The sequence below is a fragment of the Megalobrama amblycephala genome, linkage group LG4 (assembly GCF_018812025.1).
Source record: "Megalobrama amblycephala isolate DHTTF-2021 linkage group LG4, ASM1881202v1, whole genome shotgun sequence".
In the NCBI taxonomy this organism is placed as follows: Eukaryota; Metazoa; Chordata; class Actinopteri; order Cypriniformes; family Xenocyprididae; genus Megalobrama; species Megalobrama amblycephala.
The window spans coordinates 25,917,565-25,936,888 of record NC_063047.1 but is presented as its reverse complement, the minus strand read 5'-3'; the positions used below and the strand labels follow the sequence as shown (position 1 = coordinate 25,936,888).

Sequence of the window (19,324 nt, the reverse complement as noted above, 5' to 3'; positions counted from 1 at the left end):
AGTCTAAGCAGTTTATGCAACAGGCCACCAGCAGATCCTGAATAAGGCCTGAAGAGTTGCCCCATTAATTGTTTTCTCATTGATCTACAGGTGATGAACTGACTCGACCCAAGATACCGCAGCCATCCTTTAATGAGTAAGAGAAATTCTGCTGTTAACCATTATTTGTTTCCCTTTTTTGATCAAAAATGTAACCATTTATACACGATGTTGTACAACTTTCATAAGTTTATTTTTATCTTCAAACAGTAGATTTGCCACTAATGACCTGCTGTCTTTGGATCCGTTTGGCCCGACCAGCACCGGCTCCAGCTCTTCTCTACCCCACTCATCAGGTAATACTCATCTGTTGTAGTACAGCAAATGCACACTCTTCTGGGTACAGCTCTGCATTAATGTCATGACTATATCAGTGATCTAAATCTAAATCCTAAAGGTCTTTTTCCTTATATCTCAGAGCTTCACAAAACGGCATGTAACGTATATTAAGATACAACCACATTTCAGTATAGTATGGGTTAACATCTACACTAATCTCAATGACAGAGTTCAGCTTGACAGTGATGGAGTCAGAACGTTCTTCATTGACTACACACACACACACACACACTGTATAGGCAGACAGTCGTAAGTCATTTACCCCTCCACCTCCTCCATCCCCCAGCCTCTGGGAGGCTTGTCTTAGGTCTGACCTCCTTCATTATTGATGATGCTTACAGGCTGGTGAAAGTGTCTGGGCTTTTCCAGTCCACAACAGTCGCCTCTAGAGAGCTTGCTCAGGCTGCTGTTGTCACGGAAACCCTCATATCCCACAGCGACTTCATATCTCACTCAGTCTATCCTGTGTTTTAGCATGAAATCTTTTGTGAATGCCATGGGGAAAAATGTGTTTTTTGTATATTTTTGTGTTTAGTTTTTATTTTTGTTCACTTTTTTTTTTTTTTTTTACATATTAGTATTATAGGATTGGCACTTTAAAAAAAACATCTAAATTATTTGCTGAAACTTGAATATTGGAGGAATGCTGTTTCTGAAGTCACTTCATTCTTCCCCACTTTTTTGACAGAATTTTACTCACCCTGGACTTTATTTGTGAAACACAAAACAAATTTAATTCCTTGTAAATCATTCATACAGTAAATCCATTCATACATAAAATTTCCCATTGAATTAAATGTCAATTTATGTAAGAATGGGTTTTATGTACGATTTACATGTGCATTGGATCTTGTGTCATGAATAAGATCCCTGTGTGTATTCCGTGAGTACAGTCGGTGTTTCCTCACGCTCTACTCTCATCTCTGTCTCTCTCTCTCTCTCTGAAAGCCCTTGACCTTGATTGTTGAAATGAAATGTTATTTTCACATCTGAGAATTAGGAGCTTCCTCATCTTGGTCAATAGTGCAGTTGACAGTATGCAGTTTTGACCAAATTTAAATATTATCTTTTAGACGTACGTTAACAAAAATAAGATGCGAAGTAATTGTACGTAATATATGCAAATTTATTTTTTGTGGTTGTTTTGAATTATTTTGTAGGAAATATGTTAGGCTGTTTTTTTTATTTACTAGTAATATTACTGTAATACTTTTCTTTGGAAGAAATTATGTGGGTACATTTTCGTGTGACTTTAAGGCGTTGTTTGCAAACAAGTGAGTGCTTTACTCTGATAAGCCACTCAATGCAGTCACTACAAAAAGCCAACCCGTCATTCAAGCTCTGACCTTAGCCGCAAGGGCCAATCATAATCCAAAGTTAATTGGCACCTTCAGAGGTCAGAGGGCGGAGTTTAGAGTCCCCGTGTCACAGACGTTGTCAAACATGATCTTGTTATGGTTCTGACCTGGCAAAGGAACAAAAAGAGCAGTGAAGAGGATATTAGTAACATAGCGAGGTATTGCACTTGCTTTTTTATTAGGTGTTTTTGCATAGTTTTTTAGTTTTTTATTTCTTCCATGACTTAATATGTTTTAACTGAGCCTCATTTACATTGATTTCTTTCTTTTCTTATTCTTGCTTTGTATTTGTTCAATGCTCTTTTTCTTAGACCTGGCTTCTCTCTTCTTAACATCTTTCCCTACATCTCCCCCACTGCAGTTAAATGATGAGGTTTTTGAAGACCCAGGTAATGCTTATGACCCATGCCTGCAGTTTGATCGTCAGAATAGATCTCTTCCCATAACAGACACTGACCCTACTGGCGCAGAAAGAAATATGCAGAAATGTGAATGATGAGAGGAATGTTTTGCTTGAACTCACCCGCAGCTAAAGTTCCTAATATTTCTTAGAGACGTATTTGTGGAAATGAGTGTTTTTAACATTTTCTGCACACAGAAGATGAGCACAGAGCCACACTTCATTGTACTTAAAGTATAGTTCACTAAAAAAATGAAAAATTGATCATCATTGACTTACTCTTGTGTGAAATAAAGAACAACATAAGAGTGAGTAAAATGATGGCAGAATTTACACATTATAACAATTTTGTGTCATTTTGAATATTTGATGCTTGTTTATGTCAGTATTTTATTTATTAATGTATTTTATGTATTTTTACTAGTAAAGACTGACAGCGGTGCATGAAGGTTTTCTTAGGATTACCATCTTGCAGTATTTTCTTGTCTTATATGTTTTAAGGGATATTTCAGTAGGATTACACAATATTATTTTATAATAATTTTTCAATTATGTTTTTATTATTTTTTTAAATGTATACTTATAATATTTTGTTTTGCTTGTTTTTTTATATTTTCATTGTTTTTTTATTTTTATTATTTTTATTTTTTTTATAATTGTATACTTATTATTCTACTTTAAATTGTATTTTATCTATATTTTGATTATAATTTAGCTTTCATTTTTCTGATTTTCTGTTTAAGTGACATTTTCTTATGTGAAATATAAAGCTGTATTAAACATTCAGATTAAGAGATCAAAGTAAGTACCTTCTCGGCATAGACTCACATCCAGGTCATCTGTGCTTCTTTCATATTTTTTTCATTTTCTCCATGTAGTCTTTTCAGCTTGCCTGTCAGTATGTGGTAAATTTTTACAAGCGTGCATTACTCTTTTCTCTCTGATGACCCCTGTAACAGAAGTGGATTTACAGTCGGAGCCCACCTCTCCTTCGGCAGTCAGTCTTGAGGTTACCGAGCCTCCTGCTTTGCCCCTTCCCTCCAAACTCCCTCCTCCTGCCGGTCTCGCCAAGCCGTGCACCCCATCATTTCCTGTTCTCCCCTTTCCTCCCTCCACCTCTCTCCCCGATGAGGCTGTTGCCCCCCTCCACCCTGGCCCTACTCGAGCTCTGAGCGTGCCTCCAGCCCTACAGGCTGTTCCTAAGGACTACGCTACCCACAAGCCCCCTCTCAGTGCTCCCGCCACTGGTCCAGACACGCTTTCATCCTGGGCCCAGAGCCAATGGATTGCCTTCAATGATGCCTTTGTGCCATGCCGTGTACCATCCCATCAACCAGCGAGACCTCGGTCAGTGCCCGTGTCTCAACAGCCCAAGCTTTTCTTCAGAGAGATTGGTGACCCATTTGGCAGCATTGGGAAAGAGGAGAGCACATCCTCTCTGAACGAAGCACCAGCCCGATCCATGCAGGATGGTAATATTGAGGAATGAGTTTTCATAAGCATGTTCCAACACTGTCCCATGGCTACATGACAGTGAGATAAATGTTCTGAGATTTTAACAAACCTGATGTTTTTATTCAACTTATTTAAGTTCATTGTAATTGTTTGGATTTTTTTTAATTTTTTTTTTATTCAGTTTGATTTTACATTTTTTGTTTGATTGGTGACAATTTATTTTTGTATGTTCTGCATTGTTTATTGATTTGAATAATACAAATGTAACCAAATAATCACATGTAAGCCATCATAGTCTTTATTACTGTTTAGCTGGATACAATAAGAAAATGTGTGGCCTAAGTTTGGTCTCATTTTGTTTTGTTTTATACAGTATTTTTTTTTTTATATATATAAAAAATTTGCTTGTAGATACTCAAAATAACTCTTAAAAATTACTTTATTAATTAATATTTGTCCGCAAACTTGGTCAGAATATCCAGCTTTTTCTAATTTCAAAACTTAATGACTAAGATGGTTTAAAGTGTGCATGTTTCTTTTAGGTTCCTTACCTGATCTTATCATTTCTTATTCTTATTTTCTGTTTGTTTATAATTTTTTTTATATATTTATGTTTATATTGTGACATTGGCCTTTGCATGTGACTGTACATCAGATGTAATCTTTGGATTTGACCGTTAACTTGTTTTCTGTGTGACGTCAAACCCAATATAGCAACTTTTTGAATGTTTTTCAGCATTGGTGATTTTAATTATGCTCAGAGGGTGCTGTCTCCATATTTCTCCCCTTTTTTCATACATCTTGTGGTTCTAACATTTGTCTTTTTTTTCCCCCCATGCACAGTACCACCTCCAAACAGGCCAACCACTCCCCTGGGCACAGCAGCCATAGTCCCGCCTCCAAGACCATTATCTCGGCCCAAACTGCCTGCAGGCAAGCTGACGGGCATCAATGAGGCTGTGAGTAAAGAAGATATTTCCTGATTCCCCCTGAATGAAGGTTGAATGTAGTGAATTATTGATCATTTGGTTGTTTTCTGCAGGGCCGGCCGTTCAGCCCTCCTAAAGTGTCCAACTCCAGCCCTCCTCCCGCTGCTCCTCTGGCTCGTGCCGAGAGCTCCTCTTCTCTCAGCTCCAACACCTCCCTGAGTGCCAACAACACACCTACTGTCGGTAAGTCTTCAGTCTCAGACTCTCATGTGATCACAAGCTGCGCAGACAAAATCTTTCTTTACGTCATCCACATTCACATCACACTTACTTCATATTATTTATCATTTAAATCATTTAGCACATATGTGCTAATATGCACAAATAATATTCTACACATTGTATTTCATCACATGGTCAACACATCACTTACCAGATCATTCCATCCTCATCCTTCACTGGTGAACTGTGTTTTTGCCCTCTTTTTTTCTTTCCCTTTTGTGGTTTCCTTCCCTTCATTTTGATTTAAGAGGATGATCTTTTCGTGGGGAAACTGCCCACATTTGAGAAGAGATGTGAGACTCCTGCAGGTAGAGTGGAAAGAACTCAAGAACATTTTGTTCTAACTTACTAACTCGAAAATGATCATCTGTCCTGGGTCAACCAATTGCATTGCCCGATTTGCTAAACTCACACCTACTCCCTGACTCCCTGATTCTGTGACTCACCATTTGATCTTCAGTGCATTTTACCAGCCTAAAACTAATGTAAATAATTCTAGTTGTGAAGCTGACTATTGTGTGTCTCATGCATTGTGGCTGATGAGGATGCATGGCAGAAATAGTGCGAATGATGTCTTTTCCTTTTTCCTGTCGACCTGTCAGTGTTTCTCAAGGTTTAAATGATCTTAACTGAATCACATTCCTCAGAACGCCTTGATTATTTTTGATTCCTACTTGGATGTCTGTTTTTATTGGTTTTTTTTTCTTTCTGTCTCTCTTTCTCCTTATCCTTTCCCTCATAGGAACATCTCGTGGGCCCAGTCCAGTGACACTGGCTTCCCAGGATGCATTGCCCATTGCTGTAGCATTCACAGAGTCAGTTAATGCCTATTTCAAAGGAGCAGATCCCAGCAAGTGAGTTTTTATATCATCTGCCTTGTTAAGACCATACAGACTTTACATAATATACACATGACAAAACCTTGAAATATCAGAGATATTGTACAATTGTGATCTCCATGCCTAGAAAAGTCATAGAAATTAATTGAAGTCTTAGAAAGTAATGGGAAAATTCAGTTTTTCTAAAATAATTCATTAGTTAATTGTTCTAGATATGTTCAGCTCTGACATATCTCATTCAAATGTGATTTTAGGTGTATTGTGAAGATCACAGGAGACATGACCCTGTCTTTCCCCAGCGGTATCATCAAGATTTTCACCTCTAGTCCGTCTCCTGCTGTACTCAGCTTTAAACTCTCAAACACTAGCAGATTAGAGCAAATTATGCCCAACCAGCAACTACTACACAGGTGAGTGTGTGCCTTTACACTGAAGTGTTTCTGCTAATGTTAAGCAGAGGTTTTGGGTCAGTATGTTTTTTTTGTTTGTTTGTTTGTTTGTTTTTTAAAGAAACTAATACTTTAATTCATCAAGGATGCATTAAATTGATTGAAATGAAACGGTACTTTTTACAAGACATGTATAATGTTATAGAATATTTATATTTCAAATATTCTACTTATCAAAGAATACTGATAGAACAGTTTTCACAAAAATATTAAGCAGCACAACTATTTTCAACATTGACCAGCAAATCAGCATATTAGAATGATTTCTGAAGCATTATGTGACACTGAAGACTGGAGTAATGGCTGTTGTAAATTCAGCTTTGCCATTGAAAAAAAATTACATTTTAAAATATATTATGATGGAAAACAGTTATTTTAAATTGTAATAATATTGCACAATATTACAGTTTTAACTGTATTTCTGATCAAATAAATGCAGCCTTGGTGAGCAAAGAGACTTTTTTTCAAAAAAATATTTCCAACCCGAAACTTTTGAACAACAGTATATATGAGAAAGTGATAAAAGTGGCTTGAAACATTTTGTATATTTGTAACAGCCTTCTTACTTTAATCATGACTCCATTTAGTAGCATCTTGATCGCTAAAGTGCTCAGGCTAAACTCAACCTGCTCTCACTCACCCACATCCTTTTTCTTGTTGTGTGAGTTCGTGCCAGTAGTTCCCAGGCATGAGTAATCAAATCAGGAGGGATTTGTGATTTAATAGTTGAGCTGCTGGAGTAGGGTTAGTTGTTCCATGCTGTTACAATGACACGCAGCATTGAATTATTGAGCTCCTAATACTGTTTTCTTTATATGTGTGTGTGTGACTCCAGTGACTCCTCCCAGGGTGACACAAACACTAAGGACTTTTGGCTGAACATGTCTGCATTGACGGCGTACCTCAGGAAGAGCTCTGAGCAGAATCCTGCTGCATCCTATTACAACGTGGACATCCTAAAATACCAGGTTCATAGCTTTCCATTCTGTTACCTTTGGGATAATGCTCTGTTAGTCCATGAATTCTTCAAGAAACACGTGAGTAAAGCTTGTTAGTACTAGCTTTTCTAGTATGCTATATAAAATAATATTAGAGCTGCACGATTCTGGATAAATTGAGAACCACAATTTTTTTATTTATTTAAAAAAAAAATAGATATCAAGATTCTCCCACGATTCCGGATGGACAACTAAACAAAATACCATGTCTACTAGAGGCTCTGACAAAATGTTAATTGCTGCAGTCTAATTAAAAACTAATTAATTAATTTGTATTATTTGTTATTAAAAAAAAAAAAAAATGGGTTAAGTAAATGATTCAATGACTCACTCGTAAAGACAGTTGGTTCATTACTGAATGTATCAGCATTTAAAAAAAAAAAAAAAAATCTCTTGAATGAATGATTCAATGACAAATATAATTTTTTTTTTAATGATCACTTGTCGCCATCTACTGGTGTAACGGTAGTAAATACTGTTTTTATTTAAGGCAAGTTGCTTTCAAAAGGGGATTTACTCTATTTTGATCACTACGGTAGACATAAGTGTTTATATCCAAACTATAAACTTTCATCCCATTACTTCTGTGATAATTTGCCGAATCGTTGTCATTTAGAAATAAGATCGCATCGGTGTTTGAATCAAGATTGTGATCTTTTTACGACTAATCGTGCAGCTATATTGCATATGTACAGTTGCTATTTAGTTCGCCTGATTATTGTTGTGTAAATCAAGTTGATGATAAGCCATTGTCCTCATGTGGTGAGCAAAGATCTTTTGGCCCTCCTTTCTCAGGTATGTTCAAATGGCATTCAGTCGACGCCTCTAAACCTTGTGGTGTACTGGAAATGTGCCCCTACAACTACAGACCTGCGAGTGGACTACCGATACAACCCAGAGTCCATGCAGCCCCCTGCTGCGCTCACCAATGTACAGGTGTTGGTGCCTGTTAATGGTGGGGTCACGAATATGCAGTCACTCCCCAACGCCATCTGGTGAGTTGGAGGATGTAGGCACATAAACACACAAACAAACACACAATATCTTGTGTAACAAATAAACACTGAAGTATGGACTTAATTGCTGTAATATTAAATTATATACAAAATGTACACTACCTTTCAAAAGTTTAGGGTTGGTCAGATTTTTTTAATGTTTCTTTTGCTCACCATGACTGCATTTATTTGATTATAAAACATCAGTATTGTGATATAATAATATTATTATAATTTGATATAATTGTTTTCTAATTTAATATATTTTAAAATGCAGTTTATTCCTGTTACATTTTACAGTTGTGCTGCTTAATATCTTTGTGGAAACTGATATCTTTTTTTTCAGAATTGTTTTATGAATAATACAGAAAACAGCATACATTTGAAATAGAAATGTTTTGTAACAATGTAAAAGTCACTGTCACTTCTGATCAATTTAATGCATCATTGCTGAATAAATATAGTCATTTCTTTTACATTTCTAAAACTTTTACTGACCCCCAAATTGCCAAATGGTAGTGTATGCATAATCTAGGTCACTTACACAGCTCAGTTTAACTATTTGATTGTTACTGTGTTTTAATTAGGAATGCAGAACAGTGTAAGTCATTATGGAAACTGAGTGACATCTCTGACAAGTCTGAAAATGAAGGTAAGCACAAATACACCACTGTCAAAAAAGATTTTGATTCACTGCTTCATATCATTGTTAAAGTAGCATCTTTATGTGTACATGGCTCTTTTTAAAAGGGTAATATCATATAAAATAATATTTTCAGTGATCATTTGAAATAAAAGTTCATTGTACCATGTATAATATAAACAATGTACAATATAAACATAAAAAAAACATCAAAATGATTTCTGAAACTAAGCTGCAAAAACATCCTCGTTTAGATATCAATCTGCACATCGACGGACATCGGTTATGCTCATCTTTGCCCGCTCCTTTGAAAGTATATTGAGTAAAACGGCTCTATATTTAACGAAGCGCACGAACCGGATGCAATGCGACCTGTTTTACAGAATATGGAAGTTTGTGGTGTATAACCCCCATTGAATTCAATTGCAAATCCTGAGCTTGTAATAAATTAAAAATGAATTGGAAAATGGTCTCTATCTATTTTTAGAAAGCTGTTATTTATTCCACAGATGTCACAGTGTCATTTTCTATATTATCTTGTAAAGACTGAAAAGTATTTTGGCCCGGAGTACTTCAGTGTTGACTGTGTGTGTGTGTGTGTATATGTGTCAGGCTCTGGTACTTTGAGGGCAAAGTTTGAGCTGTCTGATGGTCCATCCATCCCGGCCACCCTGGCTGTTCAGTTCTTCAGCGAGGGCAGCACTCTGTCTGGTGTGGATATGGAACTAGTTGGCTCCGGTTACCGGCTCTCCCTCAATAAGAAGAGATTCGCCACTGGTAAGAATGATTTTGGACTTCACTAAAGCACCAGATACAATATCACCAGAAGATTTTCTGATTTGACTTCATAATGAGATTTGAAATCTCAATACAGTCTCAACACATGCATGACTTTTCAATCAAGAGTTGACAGGAGATAAAATGTCAATATGTGTTTGTGTACATTCACAGGCCGCTATATGGCTGACTGCTGAGATCTGAGCAGAGGCCTGTCCGCTCTCAAACGCAGGGAATCTGGAGGTTAATTTCTGTTCATTCATTAATTCACTGGTTCTCAATGATATTTATGGAGGATCGATAGAGGGGGTGGAAAAAGAGGACTGTCTGAGTGAAGACCTCTCATGCTTCTGTTTCCTCTCTCCGTTCCTCTCTGAACGACCCAGTTCCAGTGAAGCACCTTTCTGGAGACTCGAGATTTTTATACTACACGCTAACGTAGCACTGAGTATCAAACACTGTGTACAAAGAAAAATAAAAAAAAAAGAAAAGAAAGAAGAAGGAATGTCAGGATACTGGTGAATGAAATCATTAATCTTTGATACTTTTTGATCTATTCAGACTTTTATAAAGTCAGAACGGTAGTGTTTGTTATTTTGATATGTATAGTTAACAATTTGTAATATGATTTATATGTGTATAAACATTCAGCATATCTAAACAAAAAAGGACAAAAAAAACTGCACTAACAATCTTTCTGGAAATTTGTTGAGCATTAATTTCTCCGTTTGTATTCACAATGTCAGTTAGTCACAATGACAATGAGGAGAACAAAAGGAGGAAAAAAAAAAAACAAGGAAAAAAAGGAGAGACGAGAGAAAATGCCTCAGCAATAGATCACTTCATGCTCACAAGAAAGCCTTACTTCTTGTCCAGAATGCCATGGTCTTTTTCATAGCTGAGCATTGCACATCCATCTGCTAAATTCAGATTGTTTTCCCCTAATTTCTATTGTCTTTAGTTTTATTTTTTTCTTTCAGTTGCTTTTTTTTTCATTATGAATGTGCAATGAAGTTATAAGCTTTCAAAATTACATTTATGGATTGTTTTTAAAGTTTAGTGCCATTTTCACTTTAACATAAGAGAACCTACTGGTTAGTTGTGTGTCTTGCTTAACAGCAAAAGGAAACGTATACACTGACCTTAGTGCCTCTTTTCGGTTACTTAAAATTATTGTACAAGAAAAATTGCATGTTTAAGTCTAAAAGAACCTATGTTCTCCCCATTTTTTTTAGATTACGACCTTTCCTCTTCCTTTTTGAAGTGCCAGTTCAGTTCTTTATGCTTCCTAATGGGATACTGAAGGGAAAACACTGCCTAAACTTTATCCTTTATCCTTCAATCAGTTCACTGCAAAGCGTGCGCTGTTCCCGTTATAGACATCATCCAAATATTTGCTATAAACTCAGGCCTTATAGATGGCATATGTGGAAATCTGTGCAGAAATGATACCAAAATACCCTGCGAAAAAATTCACTGTGAGATGATTCTAATTACAAAAACTGATTTTTTGGAGTATTTGGAGGGATCCTTGTTGATAAACAGACCAAAATGTTTTGAATATTAAGATTATATTTCATTTTATGAACATACACACTTTTCAGTGTAGTTTATTATCAACAGACTACCAAATTTTTAGGTAAATGTAATTTTAAGGGACACTCTGTATATGTTTTCACCAAATGTGCCGTCACGTCTGTTTTTGAGTGTTTTGTGTTAATAATAACCTGAATTCGTTTGTTTCTTAAAGTTATGGCTCAGACGAGCTAATTGCTTTGAGCAAGTTTGCCAAATACAGATCAAAGCACAAAATTAAATGATTTTAATTCTTTTAATGTTAGATATTTCATTCGTTTTGTACCACAGCAGTTCACCATCATTTTAGTACCGTCAATTTGTGCTGGAAGCCAGTGGTGAGCATTCGCAGTGCTTTAAGGGGGTCTGTCCCCCATACAAGGGCTATTTGCCTTGTCCTCCGTGGAGGACCACGTCTCCAAGGGCTACCCCGATCCCAGCCATAGCAGACACCATTTGTACCTTAAAATGAAAAACACTAAACACTAAATGCCAACAATGAAGGATCTTCATGAATCTGAAAACGGTGGCGTTCTTTAGAATTACGTCTTGTTTTCACCAGAAACTTTTTAGCTCTTTGATAGCAGCCTAACAGTTTTGTGAAGTAACAGAGTAAAGATTCAGAATCCTCACTGTCTTTATGTACATTTTTAAAAAATATTTGTGATTTTAATTCATTTGTTTTCAGTATGAAATGTGGTGTTGGTGTCATTACAGAGGCAGAAATCAACTGGTGAACATCCAGGTCAATGTAGCATCCAAATACAATATTGGCTTCTATAGTCCAGGCTTTATGAACTAGTGAAACAAGTGAATATGAACTAAATGTGTAGTTAGCGAGCTGGTTCTTGCTGCCTCTACAGCCATCACGTCATCACGTTCAAGTCATTTTTAAACATTTAAAAATAAGTCTTTTTTATTTCCTTCTTTTTATGTCCACATCCAATGGCATGTTAAAACATTTGTGATTTTTCTTTTTTTTTTTTTTCCTCACCTAATGTAAATTTTTACAAATATTTCTGCCATGTTTCTCTGCTTTATGACGCTCTGTGTCAGTAATAAATGTGTAATATATAAATCTATACAAATATAAGAAATACTACAGAAAGCTAGCTTGTCTGTGTTGTTTTTTTCCGTTTGTATATCTATTCAGAAATTTTCTTCAACAACATTTCAGTTCAATTTTCAACCAATTATACGTAATTTTGTCATGATTGCACAGTGAAGAAAATAACTAACTTGTGGCATACCTTTCATCCGAGTCATTTTAGAGAAATGTTGGTCTGTGATGATTGGACTTAATTGTTGGATTTTTTTTCTCCTATGTGCACTAATCTTTCCAATTAATATTGAAGGATTAAAAATCCAGCTGTTTAACTAAATTGAAGCCTGAAGTTGAAATCAGAAGTGCGCGGTCACAATTTGTACAACATTCCCCCAAAAATAACTTTACACATTACCCTCTTGAAAACCGTCTTAATACTTTTAGTACTAAATACATTTTCAGTTTGTCCACCCAGAGCATGTATCTATACTGATAACTGAGTGCTACAGACACAGATTATAGTAGCCTACTGATTTGTAGACTGTTACTTATCATTTTGGACTTGTTTCCACGTATTTGTGCATTTTTCATGCACTTGATGGTTGATTTCTAGTATGGATAGATTTAACGATAAAGCAATTCAACATTCTGATGTTTACACAGTCATGCTTCTGAACACATCTGCTGCACTTCCAGTGCTCCTTGCAAAGTGAAATAAAACTTACCCACATGTGCTAGCCATTCGGCTTTCTTACGCACCTCATGTGTGTCTTTTATGTGTTTACGTATGTGTCAGGGTTGGAGACCCCTTCATGAACCCTTTCGAAAAAGTCCTCTGCACGCTTCACAGTTTCATCTACATCAGACCTGCTTAATTCTGATTACACTACTTGATCTGAATTGAATGCTGTTTAGACACCTGTATACAAGTCATTTTCGGTCCTCTGTTTTTTTTTTTTCAATGATAGTACCACTCCATTTATCTGTATTTGTGCGTACCAGACATATTTTTTTCAGTGACTGTTTCTGCAGGCTACATCTTTACACCAGTAGTTGGCAACAATGACTGTCTGTCAGTGTCTTTGCGTTGAATCATTCAATCAACCAATTTGTTCAAAACACTGAATCATTCAGAAACAAACCAATACTGATTTCAGAACTGCATACTATTCTTACTATCTTTCAATGGCAGGAATAGGAAGATTAGGAAGCTAGAATGCGGTTCCAAATTCAGCAATAGTGTATCCACCTTATTTTTAACATAAGAACGGGCACATTGTAAATTAAATGTGCGAAACTTACAGGTTATTTTAGCTTTATGAAAACAACCTGTTAACTTGATATTGCAAACTGTATTTCTTATCATATTGTTTTAATTTGTTATCATATTCATAAACACACACTGGTTTGTAGCGCAAATAGCTTTACCGTTTACTAGGCTACACATCGTTATTTTAGCTATTTACTAAATTGGCTAATGGATCATCTCGCACATATGAGAAAATATTGCTATTTCATAACAAGAAGGACAACTATAAAAATAGCTATAACAATAATTATATTAACCTTCATGTCTACTGATAAAATTATGTTCTGTTTATCATAAACTCTTGCAGCAGTTATGTAGTCTGTCGCGGTAAATGCTCGAGCTCTTCAAAGTGAGGTGGATTCTGATTGGCTGAAAAGTTTCATGGTTTCATCATTAATCGGGCGGGGGAGACATTTTGAAAATGATTCCAATGGTATATTTCCTCTGTGTTGTTGTTATCGTTAGCTGCGGTGTCGACCCTATTCTTATAGTATTAGAACGATAATTAAAACCTTAGAGTTATCGACTTTGGTGTGAAATGGCCTTAAATCAGGAACGTCGTCGTGATGAGACTCGTGATCGGTAATTCAGCGATGGTTTGGCTTTTTTCAGTGGCAGAAAAAAATAGACAATGGAACTGGCAATCATGTAAAATGTAAGTTGTTCGATACCAATTTCTTGTTTATTTAAATGTATATAACACAGACACACACACTACCAGTCAAAAGTTTGGAAACGGTAAGATTTTTAATTAGTGATGGGGAGTCGACTCCAAAAGAGTTGCTTCCTCGACTCTGAATAGCCCCAGAGTTGGGGTCGACTTCAGCACAGGAATCGACTCTCGGTGTCGACTCTGTTGGTGTGTCCGGAATCGCTCACTTGTTTACTGATTCTCGAATCCATAGCCTACATAATGCATGGCAGTGAAGTGCATAATGGTTAAGTGCACTAAGCAAGGAGTGAACGAAATGAAGCGAGGAATTCGGACACTGACGAATCGCGTCAGAAAGCTGTCGCAGAACCTTTGTCACATACATTTATGTAGCTTACTTTAGAAATAGATAACAGTCATAGTGAGTTTGTGTAACGGAGGCCAGCTAGTAGTTGCTGTGCGAGTAAACCTCACTCCTCTGATCTTAAGAGATGCTCTAGCGACTGACGCTAGGGGTTGCAGCCTTTAGCCTCCTTGTTAGAGCGTCCGACTCCCATGCCGGAGACCCAGGTTCGAGACCCGCGTAGGGTGGGGTGAGAGGGACCTGGACAAGAGGGGTTACATTGGTGCCGTGACCCGGATGGGAGTGAGGTTTAGGGGGGTGAGTGTAACGGAGGCCAGCTAGTAGTTGCTGTGTGAGTAAACCTCACTCCTCTGATCTTAAGAGATGCTCTAGCGACTGACGCTAGGGGTTGCAGCCTTTAGCCTCCTTGTTAGAGCGTCCGACTCCCATGCCGGAGACCCAGGTTCGAGACCCGCGTAGGGCAGGGTGAGAAGGACCTGGACAAGAGGGGTTACATTTGTAATTATACATACCTCCGTGTCAGCTTTAGTAGGCTTATTGATGGTAGCTTATATTATTGCAATAAATATAGATTTGATTTTCCATAGTTAACCGTGTTCATTAAACTAACCATACATAAAAATAATAAAAAACTCACATCAATAATAAACACATTCATAAGTGTACATTATTGTATGCATTTTTATGTATAGTATTAATTTTAGCATCTTTAACTCTAATGTCCTAGCACTTAACTTAAAGACAATAATCATGTGCGTTTAGCGCCATCCCCCGACCATTATAATGAGATGAATTCATTAAAGAATCTCTGCCTTCTCGTTTATTTAATTCTAACATAATATTCGACCACAGATGTTTTTCGCGACTTTTCGCTCGGTAAAATTAGGTATCGGCAATTAGCAATGTTGATATGCTAGCCTATCATCAAGTCATCTCTAAATTGGACTAATTTAGACAGTCTCGCTGAACGTGTGTTGTTTTAATGAGGGGATTTTAAGGCTTCGCGTCGGGGAAAAATAAATTAAGTGTGTAAGGACTGCCATCTCGGCTTATTTATGACCGTTTTGATGTACAGTAAATGGAGTCGAGGAGTCGACTCTAAAAAACCTGGAATCGAACACCGTCTTGCGTCTGCTCACCAAGGCTGCATTTATTTAATAAAAATACAGTAAAAACAGTGATATTGTGAAATATTATTACAATTTAAAGGTGCCCAAGAATGCTTTTTCACAAGATGTAATATAAGTCTAAGGTGTCTCCTGAATGTGTCTGTGAAGTTTCAGCTCAAAATAGCCCATAGATTTTTTTTAATTAATTTTTTTAACTGCCTATTTTGGGGCATCATTAACTATACAATGATTTTTTTCAGCGCGCCGCCCCTTTAAATCGCATGCTCCCTGCCACACGAGCTCTCGACTATATTACAGCGCATTTACAAAGTTCACACAGCTAATATAACCCTCAAATGGATCTTTACAAGATGTTCGTCAAGCATGCTGTGTGCATACATCGAATCATGTGAGTAAAGTATTTATTTTGATGTTTACATTTGATTCTCTATGAGTTTGAGGCTGTGCTCTGTGGCTAACGGCTAATGCTACACTGTTGGAGAGATTTATAAAGAATGAAGTTATGTTTATGCATTATACAGACTGCAAGTGTTTAAAAATGAAAATAGCGACGACTCTTTTCTCCGTGAATACAGTAAGAAACGATGGTAACTTTAACCTCATTTAACAGTACATTAGCAACATGCTAACGAAACATTTAGATAGACAATTTACAAATATCACTAAAAATATCATGCTATCATGGATCATGTCAGTTATTATTGCTCCATCTGCCATTTTTCGCTGTTGTTCTTGCTTGCTTACCTTGTCTGTGCACAGATCCAGACGTTAATACAGCCTTTCCTTGTCTAATGCTCGAACATGGGCTGGCATATATGCAAATATTGGGGGCGTACATATTAATGATCCCGACTGTTACGTAACAGTCGGTGTTATGTTGAGATGCTCAAAAGAAAGTGTTTATTTGAAATATAATCTTTTGTAACATTATAAATGTCTTTACTGTCACTTTTGATCGATTTAATGCAACCTTGCTGAATAAAAATAGGCTATTAATTTCTTTAATTTATTTAAAAAAAAATAATAATAATAAAAATTCGTACTTACCCCAAAACTTTTGAACGGTAGTGTATAATGTTACAAAAGCTTTGTATTTCAGATAAATGCTGTTCTTTTGAACTTTCTATTCATCAAGGAAAAACAAGTACACAACTGTTTTCAACATTGATAATAATAATAAATGTTTCTTGAGCAGCAAATCAGCATATTAGAATGATTTCTGAAGGATCACGTGACACTGAAGACTGGAGTAATGATGCTGAAAATTCAGCTTTGCCATCACAAGAATAAACTACATTTTCAAATATTTTCAAATAGAAAACAGTTATTTTAAATTGTAATAATATTTCACAATATATCTGTTTTTACTGTATTTTTAATTAAATAAATGCAGCTTTGGTGAGCAGACGAAACTTCTTTTAAAAACATTAAAAATCTTACCGTGTCCAAACTTTTGACTGGTAGTGTATATATAAAATATATGTCAACATCTCTCTTGCTCACAACTGAAATTAATTTACCGGTAGTAGTAGGCTGCTTCACCTGATCTGATGGCTACTGTATTTGTCAGAAACTACCGTGATGCAAAATAGGCTCCCGCCATTTGAGATCAACACCAATCGATGTGTCTCAAAGTGATCCAGATTAAAGATATTATGCTCTATATAGAAGGTTAAAGAGGAGAGGGTCTTTCGTCTCTTTAGCTAACTGATTTCAAATGTTCTTTGGATGTTGTCACAGGCTGTGTTTTTGCAGAGACTCTGTGGGGTAATAGAGTTGAGTTATTAAAGAAGGAGAGAGCAGGAGCAGCATCACTTACGTTTATGCTCCATTACAGAATGACATGGCCTTTTGATCCAACGCCCCCCTCTTCAGTATGAGCAAAACCATCTGAGCAAACACACTAGCTGGACCTTCATAACTTAAAAATGTGTTTGCTTTTCTCCTCCATCTCACACTGTTCCCCTCATTTACTCCTCTTTAATCCTTTGGCTTCTCTTTCTCTCTCCATCTTTCCACATTTCCACCCGCACCCATCTACTGACTGTATTCTGTTTATTTTCTTCTCCATTCTGAGAACATCTATCCTCCTGTATCATCTCTTTTCTCTCTTCCTCCTCTCTTAACCACACCTAATATCATTCTTGATCTCCGTCCACATCTGCCGGCTCCTCCCTCTCTTCAGACTTTGGTAGGTCTCCCAAAACAACAGTACACGAGGAGCTTGCTTCATACCATCTGAAATCCTTCAAATTCTCCAGACGCTCATATTTCACCCTCTAGAATCCATATGATGAAAGATGTTTTAATAGAAACCTTGTTTTAGTACCATGTCATCTGTCCAGTGACATCTCTGCATCTCGTAATGCTTTCACTACTAATTCTAGGCTCTTTAGGTGCCACATTAAGGTGATTATTGAAGCCATGGAGCCTCGCCGGTGCTGCAATGGCGAATTGGGTCCTCAAGTTGTGGAGATAAATCTGGACATGGGAAGAACTCTGTTGATTTTGTGGAGGTTTACGTGTGTTTACTTAGCTATAGCAATATTGTCCCCAAAAGTGAGCTAAAGCTGCAATCACAGTAGACTTTCAGTATGTGAAATTACGTACTTCAGGCTTCTCTGCAACATATAGATTCCTTGTTGCTCACTAGAGGTCTATGATTTGTTCCCATTTAAATAGCTGAGTATATGTTTGTGAGTAACTATGTTTTGGGGACAAATATGTGCCCAGCAGTTCTAGTCTCACTTCTTGTTAACACATTTGCATAATGCCAGCCTATGATCTTCATTGGCTGCCCGCGTACAGTGTCTGCTTTGAACAGCCTTCAATCACCGAAGTTGTTGTTGAGGCATGGAAGAGTTTGGATCGTGCTGTCGACATGTCAAGAAGACGCTGTTTTCTGCACTGCCAAAGCAAATCCACTTTGCATGCAGGGCTCAACGATAAAACCAAAACCAGCGTTACTGTTCGTATCACTGTATATCAAGTGCTGAGGAAGCCTCCGGAGTTGAAATTCTGATATAGTAATGACCGTTTAGTTTCCAACACGCACTGTAAGCGGTAGACCAATCACAGCAGACTGAGCCATCTGACCAAACAAAGCAGAGTAGGCTCTCGGAAAGGAGGGGTTTAGAGAGTTTCATACACTGTGACAAAAGAGATGATGCCGCATTGTATGTTATGAGAATATTAAAGTGTTTTTTTGACCTTGGATGCATGTAAACCTATTCAGTTTCTTTTTACGTGACTTCACACCCTTATAGGAATGCCCACCTGGAGGGCAAAGGCTTTCCTCCATTGTCCACCAGTCATTTTTACAAGTTTTAGGCTAAGTACTAATGTAGAAAGACAGTGATATTAAAAGACCAAATTCAGTAAACACCTTATTGATGACATACTATGTACACGCAAGCAGATTAACTCAATATACGTTCATAGTCTGGGTTCATCTGCTCGTCTGTATATATACAGTTGCATGAAAAAGTATCGGAACCACTTGCAGAATCTGTGAAAATGTGAATAATTTTAACAAAATAAGAGAGATCATACAAAATGCATGTTATTTTTTATTTAGTACATGCTTGTTATTTTTTATTTAGAGTAAGATATTTTACATACAAGATGCTTACATGTAGTCCACAAGACAAAAAAAAAGCTGAATTTATTCACATAACCCAGTTCAAAAGTTTGGGAACCATTGATTCTTAATACTGTGTGTCATTATCTAGACGATCTACAACTGT

The 19,324-nt window shown here is 36.8% G+C and overlaps 1 protein-coding gene and 1 long non-coding RNA gene across 10 annotated transcripts in view; both read left to right on the top strand.

Moving 5' to 3' along the window:
• The window catches only part of fcho2 (FCH and mu domain containing endocytic adaptor 2), a 48,973-nt gene extending 37,049 nt beyond the window's left edge, over positions 1-11,924 (top strand). For 2 of the 9 annotated variants that reach the window (XM_048188567.1, XM_048188565.1), the window contains 13 exons: positions 91-136; positions 253-335; positions 3,096-3,608; positions 4,435-4,550; positions 4,634-4,763; positions 5,051-5,110; positions 5,545-5,656; positions 5,896-6,051; positions 6,926-7,058; positions 7,884-8,083; positions 8,671-8,735; positions 9,339-9,503; positions 9,678-11,924. In XM_048188567.1, coding sequence (XP_048044524.1) covers positions 91-136; positions 253-335; positions 3,096-3,608; positions 4,435-4,550; positions 4,634-4,763; positions 5,051-5,110; positions 5,545-5,656; positions 5,896-6,051; positions 6,926-7,058; positions 7,884-8,083; positions 8,671-8,735; positions 9,339-9,503; positions 9,678-9,700 — 1,802 coding nt within the window. In that variant the 3' untranslated portion in view covers positions 9,701-11,924. Of the gene's footprint in view, positions 1-90; positions 137-249; positions 336-3,095; positions 3,609-4,434; positions 4,551-4,633; positions 4,764-5,050; positions 5,111-5,544; positions 5,657-5,895; positions 6,052-6,925; positions 7,059-7,883; positions 8,084-8,670; positions 8,736-9,338; positions 9,504-9,677 lie in introns of all 9 variants that reach the window. The other 7 variants (XM_048188566.1, XM_048188564.1, XM_048188571.1 and 4 more) reach the window with 5 other exon arrangements.
• A 3,995-nt stretch (positions 11,925-15,919) lies between these two features.
• LOC125267189 overlaps positions 15,920-19,324 on the top strand; it is a 30,208-nt gene continuing 26,803 nt past the window's right edge. The window contains exon 1 of the long non-coding RNA XR_007184633.1: positions 15,920-15,966. This is a non-coding gene — a long non-coding RNA (uncharacterized LOC125267189). The remainder of the gene's footprint in view (positions 15,967-19,324) is intronic.